The following is a 13,828-nucleotide window of genomic DNA, read 5'->3' on the forward strand; positions in this document are numbered from 1 at the left end:
CTTTTCTCAGTGTTTAATCATAGATACTTGTCAAGTTTTTTTAAGCCTTTCTATCAAGCCGAAATCACTTTCTGTATTCAGATCTCTTTCCATGTGAAAATGAATACCAGCTTTAGATAGTCTTTCCTTCCTACTAGCCCTCCCAGTGAAAGAAAATGTTTCTCCTTCTTCTCCAAAGTCAACTCCCAGCTCCAGTAGTATTTTTGATAAGTTTTACTTTCCAACCTGTTAATCATTCTTAGAGGTTAAGAGATCAGCAGAAGCATTCAAAATATATGACAAAAATGAGGGGGGAAGGACATATTTGCCCCCAAACATTGACAGCTTAAAAATAGAGATTGTAGGAGAAATAGGAATTAAAAGAAGTTTAAAAAATGAATATCTATGTGAAAGTGATCACAACCCTGTTAGACTGAATTCTTCAAGTTCAGGGTCTATGGTCTCCTTCATCTTTAATTCCTCCGTATTTATCAAGTGTCTGGCCCATAATAGACAGTTAGAACATTTTAATAGTAGACCTGAACAAATAGTTTATTTTAAAGTAGAGTAACATAACAATATTTAAAATAAAAGAACCACAAGAAAAACATACTAGAAAACAATGCAATTATAGTAAAGGGCAGCACAGAAGGGGCTACAAGAAAGCATAAAAACATGAAACAGTAGCTGGGGACCCAGGGGCTTTTTAGACTCTTCCCACTTTTCATGGCTTAGGGCCCTTGGCTGTATTTGAGTTGGGTTGGCTGAAGGGGATCCCCCTGAAGATCAGCACTCCTCTAAGGCTCTTTTCTTGGGCCCACTCTAAGTCATAACTATGCAACTTATCCTGTGCAAAAGAGCACTAAAAATCTTACACCCTAGGTAATGCAGTGCAAACAAATTATGCTGCTGCTTTTCAAATATAAAAGCACAGAATCATTGCTCTCTAATTAGTTTTGGTTTGGCTGTTCTTCTCTTCTCCTAGCACAAACAGAAAGAAAACAAAATCCTAATCAACACTCAGGACCTGCTACATGTTTTTGTTCACATGGAAATTGATATGGGAGGTAGGGCCGGCAGAGTGAGAGTGGGACTCTGCTACCAGTTGGTCGTGGCCCCTGGACACATCACTGAACACTTTTGTTCTCTGTCTCTCAGGTTATACTCCAATCCTTTCCAGCTTGTCTTGTGGATACCTATGTGTTATTGACACAAAAGGCACCTAAGAGGCTTGACATCCATCTTGCTATTTTCCACAGACATCACTGACATGAGAAGCTGGGAACGAGAAAATGTACATCCCCAGCCTGAAGACTCCAGTCCATCCGCACTTCAGCGAGCTGCCTGGGGTATCTCTGAAACCGAAAGTGACCTCACCTATGGGGAAGTGGAACAAAGATTAGATCTGCTTCAGGAACAACTTAACAGGTATAAGCAGGGACAGGGTAAAAGGAGAGCATAACCCAAGCTTTTACATGGGTACAGTTTTACTCCTTACAAATGGAAGATTCTTCTTGCCATAATCTCATAATTTCCTTATACATTCACTTCTTTAAAATAAGACTAGAAGTTGACAGAATTAATAATTTGTGTTGAAAGGAGCATTTATTTAGAACACTTGATACTTCTGGCAGCATAAATCCTACTTTTTTCTTTATTTGTCATCCAATTAGTATTTCACCAGCACTGGTTACCTTAGAAAGCCCCCTCCTCCCTTCTCAAGATAATTCCTAATGAATTCATTACCTAACACCCTTCCTCTTTTAATCCTCCTTTTACACTTTTTTGTATGTTCCTGGAAGCTTGGTTATGTGTTAGGGCATTTAAAAAATACTGACAAAGCGATTTAAACTTTCAATTATTCAGTCAGCTTGTCAAAAAATGTAATTGAATTGAAAATCCCACAGACTTTCTTGTTTCCTTCACCTTTGATCTAAACCACTTAACATGAGGAATAAATTTTAGTTTAGGGAGGAGGTAATCCCTTCCCCTAAGTCTGGGTGGTTTCTTTTAGTTCACCACCAGGCAAGATATTCCAGCAGTCCCAGACAAAAAAACTGCACTGACTAAATTCAAATGCTCTAATCACAAGCTTTATTAAATCAATTTAAAACACAAATGAGAGAAGAGGGAAACCATATGGGGCAATTAACACATTTCAAATATGCACAAGCATGGTAAAAGGACTGCACTACCTCAATTCTGACACACAACGGTCATGCATTTGCCATAGTGTAATGAAGTTACCAAGACCAGAGTTGAGGTTTGCAGGCCTTCGGACAAAAATAATGTCCTGTGCCAGTGGCACACACTTGCTCCATAAAAAGGATACAAGCTATAGTATACCTGACCTCAGCTGTGGCTTTCCAGCTAGCCAGCTCAACAGCCATGTGTTTCATTAGCCTTTCACAGGTACAGCACACACAGAGCCAGAATGCGATGATACTGGTATGTGTCACCAATGGGTGACCACGTTTTGGGATGACAGTTGTTTGCCTAGAGGTGACATGAGAATAATTTGCTCTTTCCATCTCTATGTATAAGCAACACTCTTGTTTGTTACATATTTCTATCTTTGATATGCCTGGCAGGTTACTAGCATGCTGTCTGTATTTAATATATCTTACGAATTCTGCCATATTTAACAAGCTGCTTGCTTACTCATCTGTACTTAACACATCTATATGAGTTTTGCCTAGATTGCATAAACTACTGATTTATTCACTATCTATGCTTAGAATTTTTTGTGCATTTTGTCCATGTTGTTTATTGTCATTGAACACACAAGTGAATGAATGAATGACAAAGGCAGCAGTGATTTATTTAGCACAATGCTGTCACTGTACTTGCAATTGGTGAGCGTAGGAAAAGGTCTTAAGTCTGCTACTTAATGACTTACAGAATGACTGGGTCAAATCATTTAAATTTTCCCCCATTGCCTACTTTGACTCATACCTACTTACAATGCTACTGTAAGGACTAAAATAATATAAATGGGAACTACCTATGCTATACAAAATGGAGGATGTTGTACCTGCAGCTAGGTAAAATTTGATTAACAAGGAACTTCACTTCTATTACTGGTGTTCATTTGAGTGTATTCTCCTACTCTACATAATAGTTTCTGGCTTGGACCTTTCATCAGAACTAAAATTGAGATTTTAGCATCACCTGGTTGCTCTGTCATGGGTGCCAATCACTGCTGCTAGGATAAGTCAATGATTGCTTAAGACATTTGTTTTCAATATGTCCTGGGTCTGAAAATATAAACTTTCAAGGGCACATTTATCTGTGATCCATTTGGTGTGCAATCACCCAATAGTAATAAAAATTGTTATTGCTATTTTATTACATTAGTAAGTTGTTATTACTATATAAAACTTTTCCACAAAGTGCAATTAAATCTCTTTTTGACATGTTCCCAATATCAGTATGTATTTCCTGAAGATGTTTTGAATTGGTGCTGTGAAAGTTGTCAAAATCAAAACAGAGTCATTAATGTTAGGAAAACCCTGACAAAGAGAGCTGGGGAAGGCCAGAAAGAGAGGGTTGTGTGCCTGATAACAAAAGCTATCACAAAGACTCTATGAAAACCGCAACCTTGCACAGAAGCCACTGCAACCTTACACAAAAAGTACTTCTGCAAGGACATCTGACCAGCAACTGCCTGTCCAATCTCAGCCCAGCGTCACCCTTGTTATTGACCTTTGTAGCCAAGGATAATCATTTCAAAACAATCATGCAGTCTTCCTCATTTTTTCTTTAAAAAATGTCTGTCTTTACCTCACAGAACGAGTGCATAGTTTACTATGACAAGAATATTCCTATTGCATTGCATATTACCATATAAGTGTCTTTTCCTTTTGGAGTGCCTCTGTTCATTATTTAGGTTGACACTACCACCAATACTACATCTCCTTTGACATTTGTTTCCAATTATCTCTATTTTCACAGACTTTTTTTTTTTGCTTGTTTTGGATTTTTAAAATCCAAAATATTACATTTTTACTCTACTGACATTTCTAACAAACTTTCACCTCCATTTTATTCTACAAGCTAAATGTGTACAAAAAAGTTTGAAGGGGGCAGCTCAACTCAGACTTCTACTTTACAGAAAGTAAAGAGTTTTCTAGAATTGAGTCTACCCTGTTTAGCTTTGGCATTTGTTTAAATGTAGAACTGAGAATTCCTACACCATTTGTCTCATTCAAATACACATATTAAGTACAAAATACAATAAAATCAAATAAAATGGTCTATCTTGAATGGTCCTTGCTACCACTTCTTTTCTGCTTCAATGACTGGTCAACCTATAGATATGGTTAAAGGTTTACATAAGAAATGTTCTTCTATATTTATATATTATGCCTGCAGATATACCCATTTAGGTAAATCTTTAAGACTTGATCCTAGAGCAGTGCGTCTCAAATTTCAATGTGTATTTGAATCATTTGGAGATCTTATTAAAATGCAGATTCCAAGTTAAAAGCTCTAGTTGGAAGAGATTCCACATTCTAACAAGCCCCCAGCAATGTTCAGTGTTGTTGATCTAAAAAGCACACTTTGGTGGGCGCTGTGGCTCACGCCTGTAATCCCAGGACTTTGGGAGGCGGATCACAAGATCAGGAGTTCAAGACCAGCCTGACCAAGACGGTAGAACCCCATCTCTACTAAAAATACAAAAATTAGTCAGGTGTGGTAGTGGGTGCCTGTAAACTACTCCGGAGGCTTAGGCAGAGAATTGCTTGAACCCAGGAGGTGGAAGTTGCAGTGAGCCAAGATTGCATCACTGCACTCCAGCCTGGGTGACAGAGTGAGACTCTGTCACACACACACACACACACACAAACACACACACACACACACTTTGAGTAGGGAAGCCCTAGAAAATGTAAAAACTGTTAGTAATGACTCCTTCAATTACACACAGAGCAATTTATCTGCATGCCTCTCGTATGGCATTGAGCACTTGCTTTGCCTTGTGTTGTGGTTATTTATGCGTTCCCTTCATTTGTCTTTCCTAAGTGGTCAGTTCCTGTTAGCAATGTGAAATCAGATTTCATATTTATTCATTATCATGTTCTTCCCTCACCTTCCTACCTAACATCGTGCCTGGTACATTGTGGGTCTCTGAATGAGTGAATGAAATGAAATTATTCACTTTATACAGCTTTATAACGATGCTGACAGAAGAAAAAGTTCTAAAACTATGTTATTTTCTGTTTTAAATACCAAGCTGGATTTATTTTTAATTCTCTGTAATTCCTAAAGCAGGCTATTTAGTCTCAATAGAAGAGTTCTCTTTTATTTTTCTTTTTTTTAAGATAGGGTCTGTCTCTGTAGTCTGTCACCCAGACAAAAGTGCAGTGTTGTGATCTCCCAGGTTCAAGCCATCCTCCCACATCAGCTTCCTGAGTAGCTGAGACCAAAGGTGCACACTACCACACTTTGCTAGTTTTTGTACTTTTTGTAGAGATAGGGTTTTGCCATGTTGCCCAGGCTGGTCTCGAACTCTGGAGGATGAGTGATCCACCTACCCTGGCGTCTCAAAGTGATGGGATTACAGGCAAGAGCCATTGTGCCTGGCCCAAGAGTCCATTCTTATTAAGCTAACAGACCCTTGTCTTAGCTTAATAAACACAGAAATACAATCCTATGCATAGAAAAAACTTATCAGTAAACTTCTCCCCTTTGTTGGACTATATCTAACAACTAGTTAATAAAACAAAATTAATTATTCAAAATTACTGCAGAAAGGGATTCTGCCATCTGGACAGAGTCTCAGTGATGTCTCAGAAGGGAAATGAGAAGTAGAATATTTATAGGACTGGAGTCTGGGCCTTTCAAAGTGGGGAGCTAGTTGGAATTGGGCAAAGTTTATGATATACTTTAGGACTAATGGACATAGTAAGTTGAGGAACTTGAATCGAGTCTTGATAAATAAAGTTTGATTTAAAAATTATTTGTTGAGATGAACAGCCTACTGTCTCTAATAAGGCAATTTATAGACATTTCCTGAAGTAGCAAAGTTATTTATTAGTGTAATCTTATTTTTCTCAAAGTTTTCCTGGAACAAACAACAATGTCATGTTGACAGAGGTGGGCTATGCTGTTATCTAATTTATACTGACAGTCTCTGTCCTCACCCTGCACCAGCCACTTTACCTGCACATGAGCTGTCATGTGCCTGAGTCCCACTCATGGCAGTGGGCCGCAATTACTGGACATGTGGATGCTGAAGCCTCACCTTCCAATAGATTTGTTCTTCATAGACACTATTCAAATAGGTAGAACCCATGATAAAGAGATTTTATTTCTCAGAGACAGCTGCTGTTTGGCAAAGGATTTATATGACAAAAGCATCACCATAATTTTTGACTCATTTTTGGGTTTTGAATCTCCCTTGTTGATGCAATTCTTCTTCCAGTCTTTCCCCTAAAATTCTTCTACATTCAATTCTAATAGACATTGTGTAAGCCACTCACAACTGAATGCTGTTAGTGATGGAATACATTTGTACAGAAATGTTTATGATGACATATGAATGTAGAATTTTCTTTGGAGGCTCAGAGGAGAAAGTAATTATTGATGAGGTAAATAAGGAAAGATTTTTAAGTACAGATAATATATAAGCTGGGACTTGAAAGTAAAATGAAAGAAAGATGTATAACACATAACAGTAAACTAATGGGTCTGCTCAGTTTAGTTGGAAGCATAAAAATTAGATCAGATCTTTAGGTAACAAAAGTAGATAAATAAACCAGTTGATAACTCAATTTTTCCCTTTTCAGTGTGTGGTTTTGACATTTGCAAAAATGACATTTGCAAAGTCATGTATAATTCATAGCTATTGGTTTAGAAGACATAAAGCTGTATGGCTATATTTACCAACTATAGAAAAACTGTAAGAATAATGTGTTATTGTGATTCTTAGAAGGAAGATTTGGAGTGTTAATATCAAAATATCAAAAACTAAAAAAAAGATATTTTCTCATGTTTTCCAGGTTTATTATGTTGTCTATCAAATTAAACACTAATTTCTATTTTGGAATTCTACAAATAAGCATGACTTTAAGTGGGCAAAATTAATCCTATGATTTTACTTTTTTTTTTCTTTCCATTTTTTATTCAGAGGCAAAATAGCACAAATAAGTGAGAGTTAGAAGAATTTTCTAAAGAGGCATATGGTCCAAATTTTCTGTTCTTATGTCCACAAAATTTCCTCTGTATTTAATGCTGTTAACACATGCAAAAGAAGGGAATCTGACCAATTATATTTTGCTATTTTCCCTTAAATTTTAATTTAAAATGAGAATAAAATTAACAGGCCAGTTGGCTACTTGTGAGCTTTAGGGAAAAAATAGACTGGTATTTTGCAGGCCAGATGGGTCATTAGAAGCAAGTGAAGTCAAATTTGGTATGCTTCTTACATACCAAAGGCCGTGACATATTTAGAGGGAAAAAGAACTTAGCATTTAATAGCATAAAATGTTAAAGAAATAATACAATGAATAATACACAATACTTAATATGAATAGGAAAGAGGTAAGGCTAAAAAAAAGGTAATATAAATGTAAAAACACATAAGAAATTATCCTGGGTGCTACAGTTATGAAAGAAATGTGCTACCAATCTATTTTTTAAGAGCTAATAAAATGTTCACAAGAAACTAAGTAAAACCTAATGAAAAAGCAAAGACAATTACTGATTAAAAACAAATTCTCAGTGTGTTTTGCATTTTGAAATCAGTGAAAGTTAGTAAATATGTAGTCTATTTTGTTCATCTGATTTTCTGTTAACTGTTAATATGAGCAGGAAAGCAATAGTCTTTATCAGAATCATTAGTGAGACATACACAGTAAGTATCCGTCAGGAAAGAATCTCTGTGCTCCCTCTCCTGTCCTTCTTGTTTAAAGCAAGGCCATAATTCTGTTTGCTGGTAGTGCTGAATTTTTTTTAAAATACTCTTGAAATCCTGGACTATTTTAGGACTGTCTTTTCCTACTTCTATCTGTTCTGCAGGCTTGAATCCCAAATGACCACTGACATCCAGACCATCTTACAGTTACTGCAGAAACAAACCACTGTGGTCCCCCCAGCCTACAGTATGGTTACAGCAGGAGCAGAATATCAGAGACCCATCATCCGGCTGATGAGAACCAGTCAACCGTTAGCATCCATCAAAACTGACCGAAGTTTCAGCCCGTCCTCACAAGTAAGTGTGGATACCATCCAATCAAGAGTGTCTTTCAAAGTGTATGTTTCCATGAGTCACCTAAATCAGAATCACTTGGGGTGCTGTGGAAAACAGATTTATGGCCCTATCTCTGTTTCTACTCAATTAGAATTTCTGGAAATGGGCCCTGTAATCTGCATTTTAAACAAGCCCACGCTGATTTTTACATTCATTTGAAGTTTGAGAACAATGAAGTTAGAATAATGATTTAAAACATTAGCATTTTTTTTTAAGGAAAACCTTCTTTTTCTTTTTTCCAGAATCAACCTGCTTAAATTTTCATGCAGTAGAGCTTTGAAATCTAAGGAATAGTCTTCCATGCTCCAAAAAGGGCTTTAGAGAAAAATCTGGGTCCAAAAAGAACTTCAAAGAAAAATCTGTAATTTGCTGCAGTGCCAAAGAAAGGCTGGGTGAGGTCTCAGGAAGGAAGGGTAGGAGAAATAGCATGCTGGCCAGATAAGACCTGAGGTTCGAACGCCATCAGACTAGTAATCTTGTCTGTACCCCACCCATCACCAGAGATCTCTAAATTTTTTTCACTTGGATGATAAACATGGTAAGAGAAGCAATTTAAAAAGTCCTTTCTCCTGCTTCTGAAGCCCTCAAAGGGGATCCTTTTGAATTATGTTAATATGAGTAGTCCAGCTCCCTTTTAATTCTATTTTGGGAATTAGTCTCAATTAGTCAAACATTATAGTGAAATTGGACCTAAGAACAATGACTTAAATAAGGATTTATAGAACAACCTCGTAAAACTTTTTTAAATGTTTGGGAATTTAAGTTGTCCTGGAAAATGAAACTATACTAATAACAGAAGGTAATGTGCCAGAAAGAAAAATAATGCATTATTTCTAAAATCTGAAAGTAGAAATTAATTTAACTAGTTTTGAATGACTGGGAAACATGTAAAACCATCTATTTTGTTCCTTGTTTTCAGTGTTTTTAGGTAATATTACCTCACTAGAGAGGACTGATTTTACTTCCCATCTTTTCTTTCCTCCTGATACCCTCTTACTCATCAAATGATCCTATTCCTCATCCCAATTTTGTCTTAAATTTTGACTTTAACTCATCTGGAAAACTCAATGTAAAATAATACTTTTTAAATCTGATTTTTAAAATCTGGCTCCACGGTTAAATAAAAGTTCTTAGAATGGTTGTTTAGGATTCTCTATACTGATAACCAATCTCCGATGTCTTGACTCATTTTAGGAGGGAAATGTTGGCTAATATCACTAATTAAATATAGATTAATGAGGAAAGAAAACGCTTACGTTTTTATTAGTATAGTTTTCAATGACTATCAATGTGAATTGTAAAAACGTGTTTCATTTTCTTTCCATCAGTGTCCTGAATTTCTAGACCTTGAAAAATCTAAACTTAAATCCAAAGAATCCCTTTCAAGTGGGGTGCATCTGAATACAGCTTCAGAAGACAACTTGACTTCACTTTTAAAACAAGACAGTGATCTCTCTTTAGAGCTTCATCTGCGGCAAAGAAAAACGTACCTTCATCCAGTTAGGCATCCTTCTTTGCCAGAATCATCCCTAAGCACTGTAGGAATCTTGGGTCTTCATAGGCATGTTTCTGATCCTGGTCTTCCTGGGAAATAGTTCATTTTGTACTATTTACTCCACATACAATGTAAGTGCTTTTAATGGCTGTTTTCCTTTTTCTATTTAAATCCTCTCTACTTGACTCAGGGGCTCACAAGGTACCACTATATGCAAAAGTACTGTATATTTTCCTAAATTGAAGCTTGTAAGGTAAAATTGAGCAGTTAGGATGTAAATATACATAAGAACTTTTGGTTCCAAATGTTAAAACTGCCAGCATCTCATGGCACCTTATTTTTTATTTTTATTTTTTAAATCACATGCATGTTAGGAAACTCCAATTTCTCTTGCATGGAGACTCCTATTTACTGCTTTTACTAAACCAGTACTTTGATATGAAAATGCCTTCCATGCAAATAAGAAACCAAGGGATTAAACTGTTCATGGATGCAACTCAGATTCAGATGATCCTCAACTCATGGGAATTCCAGGGGGATAAAAGGAACTTAGTCACTTCTGCAAACAGATTCAGGTCATTCTGTATCAAGATGTGTAAAGTTACGTTCATTCCTCCACACTGGAAGAAAAAATACAAAGTTTGAGTTATAAACCTCTGACAGTACAGGAAGCCATCTCCAAATACTAAACATAGGTCAACATTAATGAGAACAAAGGTCTTTCTACTTAAAATTATGTCACTAATTGCATCCACAAACCATCTAAAGTATTTTCCACTGGCATATTTCCTAGAAGGCTTAAAAACACATTTCTCATTTTGCTTTTTTTGGGGGGGTGAAGGGGTGGTCTCCTTACGAACTGCTAAACTGTGACCAACACAAACTGATATCCACAGCTTTCTTGTGATTCATATTTTAAAGAAATCCTGAATTTGATCAAAATAATGGACGTACAGCCTGGGCAACATGGCAAAAACCCATCTCTACAAAAAATTTTTTAAAATTAGCTGGGTGTGGTAATTCACACCTGTAATCCCACCTACTCGAGAGACTTAGGTGGGAGGATGGGTTGAACCTGGGAGGTCAAGAGTGCAGGAGGCCTTGATCACACCACTGCACTCCAGCCTGGACAATAAAGTGAGACCCTGTCTCAAAAAACAAATAAAAAATAGTGGACATACATAGTTTTCAAAGAATGTATGATTTCAGTGGATTTGCATGGCAAAACTAGCTTCCGTTAAATATTTGTTATTCGATGTGTACTTCCAGCTATGGAAAAAGTGTGCCTAGAAAGAAAATGCACATACCATCAGTAAAATTTCAGTTTTGTTTAGTTTTTCAAACACTTTTGCCAATTGAAAATTAAACAAAAATATATTTTGCATGGATTGGAATGAATATATATTGACCTCAGAATATCAGAACATACAATGAAATATATCTTTCAATTAAACTATCTTCAACTGTTAGATTTTTTGTGGGGAGCATATGTCTCTCATAAAATTGGGGTGAAGAAAATGTTACAATTTAAGATTCTGATCAGTCAAGTTCTAGTTAAGAAATCTCACTTTTCAATTCAAGTACAATTTAAAATTATGAACTCTGATCCATTATATCTTTTCTTTCAGAACAAAAATATTTAAATTTATTGAAAGTTTCTTAGTCCATTAAGAACATTTTATCTGTACACATTAAATGGGTTAATTTCTATCCCTTCAGGATATTCAGACTTTGACACTGATCTGTTAATCAGCTTCAAATGCAAGCTATTTATTTAAATTTACAAAAATTATTGTACTGTTTAAAGTGTGATTAAAGTGACCTTAGATTGCCCCCTGTATATTTTTAAATGGTCACATAAATTGGTAATCCATGTGGAAGGCAATCTGTAAGCACAAACTTGTTCTTACTCCTGCTTAATTTTTGAAAAACCAAAACATAAATGTTCAAGTGCATTATGCAAAATGACCAGTCAATTCAAACATATACTATTATACAAAAATGTAATAATTATAACCAGTTTCCAAAATTATTTGGTGTTATGCAGATGCAAACTTAGGGGCTAACTGATGCTTTCACTTCCTCATTCAACAAACATTCAGTGGGTGCCTAGCAGGGAAGAGAAAGTCCCATAAATGGCTAACTCTGATTCAGAGGACTATTTTGGGATTTTGTTTCCATACTGGGACACATTTTTGCACCTGCAGCAAATTTCATAAGGATTGCCGGCCTAAATTCCAGGAACATTCAGAATGAATTCACCAGACAATGTTCATTTATAGAGAGAGAGGATTTGGCAGGTGAGGTATTGAAATCTGATTGATTAATGAATGCCTCAGCTGCAACATTTGGTATGACATGAATAAAATCCAGCCTTCCACCTAAAACTTGTTTATATTTATGAAAACTAAGCATGAAGAAATAGGAAGATGGGGAATGGTGTGCAAGCATCCAGTTTGTTTAAATTCTAGCACAACACAAACCTTTTTCATCATCCCTTCACATAATTGCTTATATTAAAATCTTAACCCTCAGAGAATTGGACAGGATTAGGAAGGTCTCTTCCTACAGGACATTAGCTTAAAAAGAGCCTGAGCAATATAAAGATGGGATTAGTGGGCATTAATGTCAGAAGACTCAATGGCTAAAGTGACTTATAGATGACCAAAGCAATTATCTTGATGTGCAAAATTCATACCCTTCCCCAGTCAAAGACCTAATGTCTAAATATGCCATCATCTCCCACCCTTCGTTGGCTGGTGCAAAAACAGTCTGACCTCTCCATCTAGAGATCATGCTAAGGGCCAGGTCGAACTGCTGCAGCCAATCATAATTGCAGTGTAGCAAATGCTTTCCTTCTAGGTAATTAGAAGCACCAACATAACACCTTTTGCTTTCCTCCTAAAACTGATGTTAGCTAGTACCCTAACCTAAATAAAATGTCATTTAAAATCTAAAGTTTGTTTGGATCAGATGCTCTCCTGCTGTTATTAATCACTGGGTAAAGAGCTGAAGCTTAGACTTATCATTCTCCCCATTAGGGGAGTCACATTCTTTAATTAGTTGAGAAAACCAGGAATAATAAATGATGAAGCAATGTTCTCATGGGGTTTTTAAATTAATAATAACTCATTCAACAAACATAGGAAGGCAGGGGGCAGATTTGAGACAGAATAGTTTCTTACGTCCATTATACTGTACTGGTCATCACAGAAGAACTATCTTACTCTTCTAGTCAGGAAGTATGGAAAGTTGGTCAGGGCATTTTGGGTCAGATTTAATATGTTTGTGTAAGAGTTGCTTACAAGGTCCTTTTGCAGGTTGAACTTTAGCAAATGTTTCCAAAATGACTAGAAAACAAATGTTCTTATCCAAATGTCATTTTAAAACCCCATCATATATTATCTAATGATAAAATGTATCGTCTTATTGGCATATCTAAAATAATTATCTTTAAATAACAACAGTATCTTTCCTCTAAACTACTTTCATGATTAAAAAAAATTCTGCAACATTAACTTATAACTTAATATTGTAGAGTCTTTGAAGTTCTTATCTATGGCTAAAACAAAAAATAAGTAAATATATGTAAGTAAATTATAAAAATCAAAGTTTTTTTTAATTATCAAAAAATCAAGTTATATTTTTACAGCAAAACAAGCATGTCTCTATCACGTGAGTTTGAAGAGGCACCAGACGATAGGATGATACAGGACAGTGGTCATCAAAGTGTGGTCCACCAACCAACAGTACTAGCATCACCTGGGGACTTGGCTGAAATGCATATTCTTGGCCTTACCCCAGATCCACTAAATCAGAAACTTTAGGGGTGGGACCCAGCAATTATCTTTTAACGAGCCCGCTCTGACGTGATCCTTATACACACTAAAAATTTGAGAATTATCAATATAGAAGAGCAAGCATAGATTCTGCAGTCAGACCAGCTTGGGTTCCAATACAAGTTCTTTATCAATAGCTGTGTGACTTTGAGCAAGTTAATTCACCTCCCCAAGTCTTTTTCTTGACTCTCCAAAAATAAGATAATGGTACCTGTCTCACAGAAGCTTGAGGAAGAAATTAGATAAAGTGCCTGGCACATA

The 13,828-nt window shown here is 36.1% G+C and overlaps 2 protein-coding genes across 2 annotated transcripts in view; one reads left to right on the top strand and one right to left on the bottom strand.

Annotated features, from left to right (window-relative positions):
• The window catches only part of KCNH7 (potassium voltage-gated channel subfamily H member 7), a 471,595-nt gene extending 460,563 nt beyond the window's left edge, over positions 1-11,032 (top strand). The window contains exons 14-16 of the mRNA XM_012440583.3: positions 1,239-1,407; positions 8,002-8,194; positions 9,562-11,032. Of these exons, the coding sequence (XP_012296006.1) occupies positions 1,239-1,407; positions 8,002-8,194; positions 9,562-9,828 (629 nt within the window). The 3' untranslated portion in view covers positions 9,829-11,032. The remainder of the gene's footprint in view (positions 1-1,238; positions 1,408-8,001; positions 8,195-9,561) is intronic.
• GCA (grancalcin) overlaps positions 10,053-13,828 on the bottom strand; it is a 30,968-nt gene continuing 27,192 nt past the window's right edge. Inside the window, exon 8 of the mRNA XM_012440585.3 lies at positions 10,053-10,348. Within this exon, the coding sequence (XP_012296008.2) occupies positions 10,232-10,348 (117 nt within the window). The 3' untranslated portion in view covers positions 10,053-10,231. The remainder of the gene's footprint in view (positions 10,349-13,828) is intronic.

Source organism: Aotus nancymaae, unplaced genomic scaffold (genome assembly GCF_030222135.1).
Source record: "Aotus nancymaae isolate 86718 unplaced genomic scaffold, 86718_ANA_hifiasm-v0.15.2.pri h1tg000029l, whole genome shotgun sequence".
Taxonomy (NCBI): Eukaryota; Metazoa; Chordata; class Mammalia; order Primates; family Aotidae; genus Aotus; species Aotus nancymaae.